The following is a 10,795-nucleotide window of genomic DNA, read 5'->3' as shown; positions in this document are numbered from 1 at the left end:
GCAGGCATTGCTCTGGAAATCCCATGGGTCCCTTATTTTTCCTGTCCTGTGTGTAGTTATGATTAAGCGCAGGCTGCTTCGCTTCCTCCTTGACTGCTACCCAGGACATACAGTTTGGGCTGTTGCCCAGGTAGAAGTACCTTCTGATACTGCACCCATTCTGACTTGGGCTGACAATAGATTCCAGGGAATGGGGGGGGGGGTCTCCTAATTTTGTTCTCCAATGACAGCAGATGCACAGTGATCTAGGATATCTTGAATTCCACAAAGAATGAAATTAGTTTCTATTTAATAAACTCTCATCTGGCTACTTCACAGATATACAATCTTGTCCCAAACTCTTCTTTATCCTGTGCTTCAGAAATGTCAGATTTTACCTTGTCTTACAACTTTTGCCTTCATACAGCTACTAAACCAGAGGTTGTGACTCAGCTTTCATAACCAGTGAGGCTTGGGTATGTGGATAATGCAGTGGTGGCTGAGCCAGGACCAAGAAGAATTCAAAAGAGGCCACTGGCCCTGTGCTCAGTGGGGCCACAAATAGGAATTGTGATGCTCTGTGTTTTTGACATATTTAAACCATTCCAATAGATTCTTCCATGTGTGGAACACAGCATATGCCCCACATATGGGCTCTGGGCTCCCATGCCAGCCCACACTTGCTTATACAATCAATGTACACCTACTCAGTCACCACCCTCATACATGCATGTTCATTGATGTGCCAAGGCCATATGTGTCTGCAGCCATGGCATATGCTTGGCAAACATTCAAAGAAACAACTTCGCTTGTGGAAATTAAGGGTGGTTTCCCAGTCTTCACAGAGAGTAAGACTACCACAGTCCTAAAGACAAGAAACTGGACCAAAGGCAAATCATGGATAGTGTGGGGAGTCAAGAGAAAGGCTCCCCTGCTGGAGGGGAGTGTGGCTTCTCTAGGCAGCACCCCAAGGACACGTCTGGAAGCAGCACCAGTTCTGAAGGGGAGCAAAGCCGCTGCCATCTTCAGTCGGGGTCTGAGTCGGGGTCTGAGGAGAGCTGCCCCTCCATGGTCTCACACATGGCATCTTGCAGAGAAGTGAGGTGACCCCGGGGACTCATCCCCATGGGCTGGATGACTCGGTGCCTGCAGGGAAAATACATGTGGGTGGGGAAGAGACCTGGTGGGCAGGGCAGGGGGTCTGGCTCATTCTTGGCTGCTACCTGGACTAGGGTAACTGCTAATCAGGCCCAGATCCTAACTGCCACCTAATTAGCTTTGAGATAGTAGGCAGTCCTTTACTTTCTTGTCCTCATTTTCATCATCTATAAACAGGACTCAATGCTAACCATAGCCTCTTTTCTGGAGGGTTACCTCTAGGGCAGGTTATCTCAAATGTCTAATGCAGCCTCATCAGGATCCCAATCTCTGCTAAGCCAGTCCTCCTGGGCTCACAAAACAGCCATTCCCATGTCCCTTAGCTCCAAGCCTTCCTCATAACACATACCTGGAGAGCTTGTCAAACATGTTCACTAGCTTCATGGCCTCATGTTCCTTCTGCTCCTCTGTCATGCCTTCCATAGGATTGGGTGGCTTCTCCTCCACCCTTCCGGTCACAGGGTTGATGCTACTTTCCAGGAACGGAGCATGGGAAATGGGTTAGTGATGCTGTAGGAAAAGCGGGACTATGTGGGGCAGGTAGTCTCCATCTTCATGCTTAGGGCTGGGTTAGCAAGAACCCACCTTCTTGGTTTTGGTAGTAGGACTTCAGAAGGGAGATCCTCCCCCCTCCCCCTGACCCCTGGGACACCTGCCAGACAACTCTTGCCCAGGACCTCCTGGTTCTCAGAGGAGAACCACTTGCTGGGCCTCAGTACACTCAGGACACAACTTGTCATCAGAACCCAAGTGCCTGATTTTAGGTCTTCATAGTCCTCATCCTGTCCTATGTACTACTGTACTGGTTCTGATTGGAGGTAAGGACAGGGGAGTGGGGGATATGGGGGACCCAAGTGTATATGAGGGGCACACACCTGGCCTTAGCTTCTCTGTACTCCTCTGTGTCGGTGTCTCCATCCTCTGAGTACTGGCCCTCGGGCCGGCCCCCAGCCATGAGGCCCCTGGCAGCCAGGAGGCCAGCAGCATTTCCGTAGCCTGTGTACTTGATGAATCGGGGCACTGAAGACCAGGGCAGAGGTCAATGTGTGAATATGGCTGAGGCAGGCAGGGAAGGCCTGGGGCTTGGGCTCCCCCAACTCACCACTCTCAGAGCATAAGACAAAGAGGAACTCAGCAGCTACCCTCTTCACATCTGTATCCAGGTGTGTCATGAGGCGGACAAGCTTGTTTCGAAGCAGGTCCCCCACCTCGGGCCGAGTCCTCACATCCCTCAGAGGGGGCAGGACCTGGGGAGGCAGCTGTCTCTAAGTGTTGGCTTGGAGCAGCCAGGGGCCTATAAAGAGGATCCAACCTGTGTTCCCCAGCTCCGTCTCCTTTTCCAAGTACCTGGGCCTTCAGGAACTTCCTGGCAGGACGGTGCATGCGGGCGCATTCTGTCAACACGCTCAGCACAGGTGCCACGCACTCCTTCAGCCTGTGGGTCTGCGGAAGGGCTTCTGTCACTGTGACATGCTCCCCATGTTGGATGGGGGTACACTGCACACTTCACCAGATGGTTCTGGTGACAGACTCTTGTAAAGAGACCATGCTGCAGTAAGTCAGCTAGGGGCCAAAGGTAGCGGTGGGTATATTTACCAGCTTAAAAAAGCATGAAAACACTAAACCAGCCACGGTGGCACATGCCTACATTCCCAGCATTGGGAGGCAGGCAGATGAGATGTTCCAGGTCATCCCTGGCTACACAGGGTATATGAAACCCTTAAAAAGAAAGAATAATGGAGCCGGGCGTGGTGGCGCACGCCTTTAATCCCAGCACTCGGGAGACAGAGGCAGGCGGATCTTTGTGAGTTCGAGGCCAGCCTGGGCTACCAAGTGAGCTCCAGGAAAGGCGCAAAGCTACACAGAGAAACCCTGTCTCGAAAAAACCAAAAAAAAAAAAAAAAAAAAAAAAAAAAAAAAAAAAAAAAAAAGAAAGAATAATGGAAACAGGACCTCCTTCTGGAAATGACTGAAAAGCTTTGGGACTTAGGTCAAACAACTCACTTCTTTAAGACTAGCTGCTGCAACTATAAACCAGGGCCATGAACAAAACAAAAAGCATCTGAAGCTGTCTGCACACAAGGACTGAACTCTATCCTTGATAGATGCACACTATCCTCGAGAAACAGCAAAAACAAACAATAGAATCCTTATTTAGAGTGCCTCATGGACAACAAGCAGTGTACCTAGCCTAGCCCTTCCCGTCATCTCCCTGGAGCCCGATACCAGCAGGTGCAGCCATAGGGGCAGGCAGTCCCAGCTAGGATGTTCAGCGCCAGCTCCTTTGTCCTCACCCAGCCCATAGGTACTGAGTACCCTATGGCTCCTCAGAGATCTCATGAACCTCTATGGCTTTCCTCTGTGTGAGCTCCACAAGGATGGGCTGGATTGCCAGCTATCTGGATGTCCTATGTGCAGTCATAGGAGTGAGGTAACCTTTGGTTATGTCTCCTTAAGATGCAGAGGGACAGCCAGGGGCGGGGTGAGGGGGTGGGATGTCACTCCTTTAATCTGAGCTCAGAGACAGGTGGATCTCTAAGTTCGAGGCCAGAGCGAGTTCCAGGACAGCTAGGACTACACAGAGAAACCCTGTCTCGAAAAACCAAAATAAAAAACAAAAAGATGCAGAAGGACAACAGATGCTGTCATCTATGACTGTCCATGTATGGGGTCATTAGGAGCCTGAGGGTCACAAGTAGGAACCAAAGGCTTCCGAGAACCACTGAACAAGGACCAAGTTACACCATCAAGCTGACCTCTACCTGCCAGGGTCAATGGTGCAGAAACAGTAGCCACAATTGGGGTCAAAGCCCGTGGGTGCCCACATAGCAGGTCCTCCACCTACCTGGTGCAGACGCTTCTCTAGGAAGGCAAGAAGGGCACTGATCACTTCCATATTGACTCCCATAAACTCTAAGGATCCTTCATGTAGCTCCAGGGCGAGAAGAACATCCAAACATTTGAGGGGCAAGTTCCCCAGGAGATTCACAGTGTGGCTGGGGACAGACAGAGGCCTTGACTGAGTAACTCTTTAGCACAGATGTAATCCCTGGCTCCTCTCCTGGGGTACACATGATATGCAGGACTGAAGGACAGCACCGAGGACTAGAGGCATGGACAGGTGGTACCCCCACTCAAGTTTGATGGGAAGACAGTAGACACTCCCCACTGTCTGAGCTGAGATACCAAGCAATCTCTGGAAACAAAGGTCAGCTGAGGTACTTATTGGTCACCACCAGCAGGAACAGGAGACCACATTGCCTTACAATGCCATGGCCACCACTGCCTCCCCCTTAGCTCTTCTAGTCAGATCCTGAGTTCCTGGGGCTCTCTGGTGTCCCATCCCCCTGACAAAGTGATACTCTTCGTTGGGACCTGGGCTCCCAGGTGCTTCTGATTCACAGCTAGGGTTGAGAACTACTGTACCCATGCCTAAGCACTCTCCCCACCACCAACATAGTAAGTCATGGCCCTCACCCATGGAACTCCTCTGTGCGGTCTCCAGCAGCAGCAACCATCACACAGTGCCGCAGAAGGGTCCCCAGGTACCGGTAAAGGGCAGCGTCTTCCTAACCAAAGACAGAAAGGGGCTTCTGTAAGAAGGAGGCCCTGTGCTCCAGGGCCACAGGGAGCTGCTCACTAGGCTTTGTTCACATCACACTTGGTGACCTCTGGCCACCTGAAGCCTGGTGGAGAACGCGCTCCCACCCCATGCACCACACAGCACAGAAACCTTCCTTGATTCCCTGCCTAGACTGTCTTACAGTCCTTGCCACATCTGACACCCTGGAACTTGAGGCACAAAGGAAGCCAAACCAACTCACCTCATCCACCTCCCTCTTGACAGAGTCAAAGGTGATGTTAAAGAGCACTTTGAGGATCTCCATGGCCCGCTCTGTCTCTTGGGCCGGAAGTACCGCCGGGGGGCTTTCTTGGGGGGCCACCCCCAGTGTCAGTTCCAGTGCATCGGTCAGCAGGCGCACACCATGCAGCTCCTGAAACAGCTGCTGGCGCACATCGGTGCGAAGGGCCGTTAGCAGGAAAAGGAGCCTCAAGTCAAAGAACTGGACTTCGTGGGGATAGCTCCTTTTGCGGTACAGTCCCACGCGCTCTGCTAGCCTCACCACCAGGCGCGCCTCTGCTGCCAGCATCTGTGCTGTAGGACTGCTGAGCACGAGATTGCACAGGCATTTGAGAGACTCGAGGAGGACATCCATGTCTGGGGGCTGTGGGATGGGCTCCTCTGAGATGGTGATGTCAGCATAGCAGGCTAGCGCGTGTAGGCTCTGGCGGCTGGCAAAGGAGTCCAGGCAGCTGCGGTCCCGGGACAGGATTCGGATGGTCTGCAGCCAGGTGACACGGTGTGATGGTGACAAGCCCTGCTCTAGTACGGAGACCAGCAGCTTTGCGAGTCTCTGTGGGGAGGGGCAAAAGTGGTTCCACCAGGCCCTCTTCTTGGGGCAGCCCATGCCTGCCCTAGGAGCCCCCTTGGGCCGACACCTACCTTCCTGTCCTCCTGTTGGGCATCATCGAAGGTGAAGCTCTGGGAGTGCTGCAGGGAGACCCAGTAGGCTCAGGTCCACACGCAGGTAGGACCTGTGCTCCTCGAGTCGAGTCAAGAGATCCGAGGCAGCAGCCATCGCCCTGAACGTAAGGCAAAGCCCACCCTCGCCTCCCATACACCTGCCCCACCACTTAAACACCCGCGGCCCAGCCCGCCACCCACCGCCGTGCTCCCGGCCACACTCGCACGCACACCCCAGCCGCGTTGCGCGCACACTGCTGCTTCCTCTCTCCATGAAATTTCCTGGGCAGCCGGGTGCCTCTTACCTCCCGGTTGAACGACTGCAGAGCTTCTGCCGCTGTGTCTTCCTCTCCCGTCTCCAAAGCATCCACAACTGCCCGGGGCTCCATGGCCCCTGGCACCGGGTGCTTGGAAGGCTTGGGCCGGGAAAACGCAATCGGCCAAACCCGCGGGCTCCGCCCAGGTCCGGAAGCCCAGCGTCCACGCGTGAGGGATGCCGGGAGCGCAGCCGAGCCGAAAGGGTGTGTACAGTCGTGGGGCGGGCCTCTGGCTTAAGGTGGAGCCCACCTGGCCGCTGTGGCCGAGCGCCTTGTCCTGGAGTGGGAATGCTAGCTAACCAAGCAGCGTCCTCCTTTTGTCCCCTCCTCTCTCGCCGGAGTTTCTGGCAGGCGTGGGGCGTGGAGGTGGGGGATTCGGCCCGCGCGTGGACCGCCCTCCTTATGCACTCGTCGCGGAACAGGGAGAGGGATGGGGGAGCGCTGTCTCCCGGGCCGCTTAGTCAGCTGGGGTCGCACGGCGATTCTCACGCTCCAGACCCCGAAGCTCATGCTCCACGGGGGAACAGGGAAAGACAAGCACAATGACTCGAGTGGTCAAAAGAAGGTGGCTAGCTCGGCGAGGTGGCCCACGCCTTTATCCCAACACTCGAGAGGCACAAGCAGGCAGATCTGTGAGTTCTAGGCCAGACAGGGATACATAGCGAGACGGGTCTCAAAACAAAAGACCAAACCATCAAAATAATGTGGTTATCAGAGGAAAAAGAAAGTTGCAGGGTGTGTGAGGAAGGATCGGAGAAGTGAAAAACACCCGACGAAAGCCACTCCCATGGGAGGAGCAATTGGAGGGGCGGCCAGCCGCGGCTTGTCCGACGTTAGGAGCGTTCCGGCGCTGGGCAGTGAGTGGGGAGCCAGGTCCGCACGCCACGGAGCTGAAGGCAGGGTCGGTGAACGTGTACCTCACGGTGACACACACAAGCAATGCTCCAGTGGATGACCTGTCACCCGCTGAGCTAGCCGGCGCTTGCCCCGCACCTATTCGGTGTCTGGCCCTGGCGTCTCCTCCGCCAGTCTCCTTCAGTTCTGTCTGTCCTTCCCATCCTGAAGTTCGCACACCTGGGCTTCGCAGCGCCCGAGGCACCCGACAGCTTTACAGAGCCGGTTCCTAGCCTCAGCTCCAGGTTTGTGCCTGAGCTCATGCTCCGGGTAACACCCACATCTCGGGACTAACATTGCTGGTCAATGCTGGTGGCCTGCCCTTCCCTTATTTACATTCCATAGAACTTCATTTCTGTTTCTTCCGCTCCAGTCCCTTCTCCCGGAAGTTATTGGACCTGAAGCGGAACCGGAAGCCCCTTCCAAGTGCTGGTGCCACGTCCGTCGCTGTGTTGCGGAGTCCCCGAGTGGGTCCCTGGAGGGCGCGATGGCTGATTGGACTCGCGGTGAGCGCATCGAGGGTAGTTAGGATAGAAGGCGAGGTCCGGAGCCGGAGCCATCGCTCAGTTCTCGGTGGAGGGACCTGCGTGGGATGGAGTTTACATATTCCAGGAAAGGCGCTGCCTTGGGACCCAAGCCTGGGCATGGCATCAGTTATGTGTGTGGTTGGTGCCAGGAGCTGGAAGCAGAGGGTCCAAATAAGGCTTTCCTGATGAGGGGGCTGAGTGCCTCGGTTCACCTCTCGGTGCCTGTGTTCAGTGTGCCAGTTGTGATACTAATGCCTGGGCCATACTAGTGACTATGAGGTGGTTGGCAGGACACAGAAACCCTTTCTTTTAGGTCTAATCTCATGTGTTCGCTGGTGCTGCTGGCCTTCCCCATAGTGGGTCACATTGAGGCTGGTTTTTATGCTTCAGACCGGTGCCTGTCTCACTTAGGGAGGTGATTCTCACCTACATACTCTGACTGGCATTTTTCATGTGTAGCCCCCGTCCATCAGAGTCAGGTTTCTACAGGCACAGTGCTCTAGGGTTGCAAAAGGTCCGCAGGGGTTGCAGAAATGGGCTCCGTAGTTTCTACAGTAAAAGACCTTTCTTACACTTTTCCTGGACCTGATCCTCAGGTCATCCCCACACAGTCTTCCTGTGACCGGTTTGGGTGTTCTGTCTTTCCTATGTCCCTACCAGAATTTACTCTTTTCTCTTGAGACCAGTCCCACACCCACAGGTGGTGATTTCAGCTAAAGCAATGTTCATTCAGGTTCCGGAACAGTATGCAGCAGGGTAGTGCAGATTGAGCCTGCTGGTGCCCTCTGTCTATCCTTGCTTGGGCATGCACACAGGATGATGTGCTCACATGACCCATGCTACATGTCTGATGTATAGGTGGTCCACCTGTTGGAGCTCAGGGTGGGACTTGCTAAATTAGCAGACATATGTCTGCTTCCATGTCTCACTCCGGATCTCCTTTGCTGTCTCACTAGGCCATCTGCCACTGGAGTGACGAGTCAGGGGCCACACTCATGACTGAATACTACCCTCCAGTCTCTTTTTCTTACAGCTCAGAGCTCTGGTGCTGTGGAGGAGATTCTAGACCGAGAGAACAAGCGGATGGCCGACAGCCTGGCCTCCAAAGTTACCAGGCTCAAATCGGTCAGTGATGGCCCTTTTCCCCTCTGTGTGGTACCTTGGTGAGTGGGCCTAAGAGGGTAGGAAGGAAGCGTGTGTTGTCTGTGGATATGCTGTCTTGAGTGATGCTTCAGGTAATACCTTGACCTTTGTAGCTTTTTCTGGTGATGGGTACCTGGCAGGGTTGTGGGTAAAGTCTGGCGGGTCTGAAGGGAAGATGGGTGCTGCCTTCCTTGTTTGTCCTTGCCTGACTGGGCCCTCTCTGTCTCCTAACCAGCTGGCCTTAGACATCGACAGGGACACAGAAGACCAGAACCGGTACCTAGATGGCATGGTAAGCATCTTACAGCCCATGCAGATTCCAGTCAGCTCTGTCCCCATGCTGTCTGCTCTGTGCGGTTGGGTAGTCAGGGGTAGTCCCACCTCTGTGTGATCTTGTTGGGTCCCTCCTGCAGGACTCAGATTTCACGAGTGTGACTGGCCTACTCACAGGGAGTGTGAAGCGCTTTTCCACAATGGCACGGTCTGGGCGAGACAACCGGAAGCTTCTGTGTGGTATGGCCCTAGTCTTAATTGTGGCCTTCTTCATCCTCTCCTACCTCTTGTCGAGGACAAGGACGTGAGCCAGTGGACACCAAAGGCAGCCAGCTCTCCTGCACCTGGCAGCCTGGTTTCCCGAGGACCTGGCTACAAAATAGATTCCTTTGAAATTATCATCATGGGTCATTCGTCTTCCTAAGTCAGGACAGCTGCAGCCGCCTCAGTCCTAAGGAGCTCTTGTCCTGGGTATGAAGGAGGAAGAAAAAAGCAAAACCCAACCCTACTCCCTGGTGCTAGAGATGCTGTTAGAGCCAGAGACACGTCGTATGAGAATGAACCAGGTCTAAGCAAAGCATCTGTGAGTCCTGAATGTACCCACGGTGGCCAATGGCCTCAGAAGCCAATATCTTCGTCTTGCTCTAACCTGTCTGTGCCTGGGTAAGACCATGTCTGTGTTCTTGAGGAGTCTGGAGCTGACACTACAAGGAGATATGGCGGCCGTGAGCCCTCTTCAAATGATGATCATCATGATGGGTATGGCAGTAACTCCAGGCTGAGGCTGCCAATCAGGACCAGATCTGTGCAGGCCAAGAGTCACAGGCGCACCCCCCGGCCACTGGCTGAAGTCAGACCCCAGGGAAGAGGCAGAGCTGTAGATAGAGGAGTGGACTGCAGCCCTTGTTATCGGCATTGGACTAAGGTCCTTCTGGGCCACGAGACCATGTGTCCAGGAGCAGAGACGAGTGTCCTCAGGATTGAGAATCTTCTCAGTGCCAAAGATGTACCCATCCCCACGCAAACAGACTGAGAAATAATGTAGTGTGGCTTTTCCAAGGCAGGCAGTACTGGGTGGTCTTTCTGCTGGGGATCCTTATGGGGCTGAAGGCCACTGATGAAAGAATTTGTAACAGGAGCATTTGACCTTGAACCAAACCTTGCTCTGCCCTGTACAGCCAGTCTCCCTCGGTGTGGGGGAGCCTGAGCCACCTCCTCGTTGCATAACTCCACAGACTTGCATCTCCCTGCTCTCCCGGTCCCCCCTTCCTCCTTGGCCAGTCCCATTTGCACACTAACTGACCTGTGGAGCTGACAGGGCCAGCAGTTTATGAGAGCCCAGCACTTTTCGTCTTCACATAAAATGTCTTTAAGAAACGAACCCTGAAGTTCTGTGCCCTTCTCTGACCTTACTCATGTCTCTGTCTCTGTCTCTGTCTCTGTCTCTGTCTCTGTCTCTCTCTCTCTCTCTCTCTGAACTGGCTCACTGCCCACCCATGTGGCCACACCATCAGGCCCATCTGCCTAAGAACCACTGCCTGTAGGTTCCAGGTTGAGCCGGATTCTGCCACAGCCTCGCCTCTTGCCTGTAGCAATGCCTTCCCGTTGATGCTTTGAGGATACACTGGGCACCCTCTCCTCTTCCTCTTACCGAGCAGCCTTTCTCTGCACACATTGACTTGAGGCTTATTTGGCCCTTCCATTGTGTCTCCCTGAGCCCTAAGCCTGGCGGAGAAGGGCCCATCCTAGCGCATCCTTTGTTTTGGCTACTCTCCTGACCAGGTACAGCTCACTCCACACTGCTGCGCTGTAGCTTTGCTGTTTGCCCCGCACACTTCCCACTGGGCTCATCCAGCTTGTGCCTCATTCTTAGGTCTCCCATTGCAGACACTCCATCCTTGTCTCCCGGCATCCGTCCGTGGGCCGGTGCTGAGCTCTGCCCTCTGCTTGTCACCAAACATGGTAATAGCTGCCTGCAT

The 10,795-nt window shown here is 54.2% G+C and overlaps 2 protein-coding genes across 2 annotated transcripts; one reads left to right on the top strand and one right to left on the bottom strand.

Annotated features, from left to right (window-relative positions):
- Positions 1-272: 272 nt before the first annotated feature.
- On the bottom strand, positions 273-6,405 carry Ric8a (RIC8 guanine nucleotide exchange factor A). Its single transcript, XM_006977186.4, has 10 exons — positions 5,968-6,405; positions 5,642-5,689; positions 4,962-5,552; positions 4,615-4,706; positions 3,983-4,133; positions 2,485-2,580; positions 2,240-2,384; positions 2,013-2,157; positions 1,487-1,606; positions 273-1,125 (listed from the first exon to the last, which is right to left on the bottom strand). The coding sequence occupies exons 1-10, from the start codon at positions 6,049-6,051 to the stop codon at positions 1,005-1,007; spliced, it is 1,593 nt and encodes a 530-aa protein (XP_006977248.2). The 5' UTR covers positions 6,052-6,405; the 3' UTR covers positions 273-1,004.
- A 570-nt stretch (positions 6,406-6,975) lies between these two features.
- Bet1l (Bet1 golgi vesicular membrane trafficking protein like) lies at positions 6,976-10,197 on the top strand. The gene is made up of 5 exons (XM_006977187.4): positions 6,976-7,118; positions 7,247-7,379; positions 8,434-8,525; positions 8,779-8,835; positions 8,957-10,197. The coding sequence occupies exons 2-5, from the start codon at positions 7,361-7,363 to the stop codon at positions 9,122-9,124; spliced, it is 336 nt and encodes a 111-aa protein (XP_006977249.1). The 5' UTR covers positions 6,976-7,118; positions 7,247-7,360; the 3' UTR covers positions 9,125-10,197.
- Positions 10,198-10,795: the final 598 nt, after the last annotated feature.

The sequence above is a fragment of the Peromyscus maniculatus genome, chromosome 1 (assembly GCF_049852395.1).
Source record: "Peromyscus maniculatus bairdii isolate BWxNUB_F1_BW_parent chromosome 1, HU_Pman_BW_mat_3.1, whole genome shotgun sequence".
In the NCBI taxonomy this organism is placed as follows: domain Eukaryota; kingdom Metazoa; phylum Chordata; class Mammalia; order Rodentia; family Cricetidae; genus Peromyscus; species Peromyscus maniculatus.
Note: the sequence above shows the minus strand (reverse complement) of the source record. Positions and strands in the feature narration are given on the sequence as shown.

Coding starts and splice junctions, on each gene's coding strand:
- Ric8a (XM_006977186.4), bottom strand. CDS start 6,051: ATGGAGCCCCGGGCAGTTGTGGATGCTTTGGAGACGGGAGAGGAAGAC. Junction 5,690..5,967: donor TGCAGTCGTTCAACCGGGAG/GTAAGAGGCACC, acceptor GTCTCCCTGCAG/CACTCCCAGAGCTTCACCTT. Junction 2,158..2,239: donor TGTCTTATGCTCTGAGAGTG/GTGAGTTGGGGG, acceptor CCTGGTCTTCAG/TGCCCCGATTCATCAAGTAC.
- Bet1l (XM_006977187.4), top strand. Junction 8,526..8,778: donor AAGTTACCAGGCTCAAATCG/GTCAGTGATGGC, acceptor TCTCCTAACCAG/CTGGCCTTAGACATCGACAG. Junction 8,836..8,956: donor ACCGGTACCTAGATGGCATG/GTAAGCATCTTA, acceptor TCCCTCCTGCAG/GACTCAGATTTCACGAGTGT.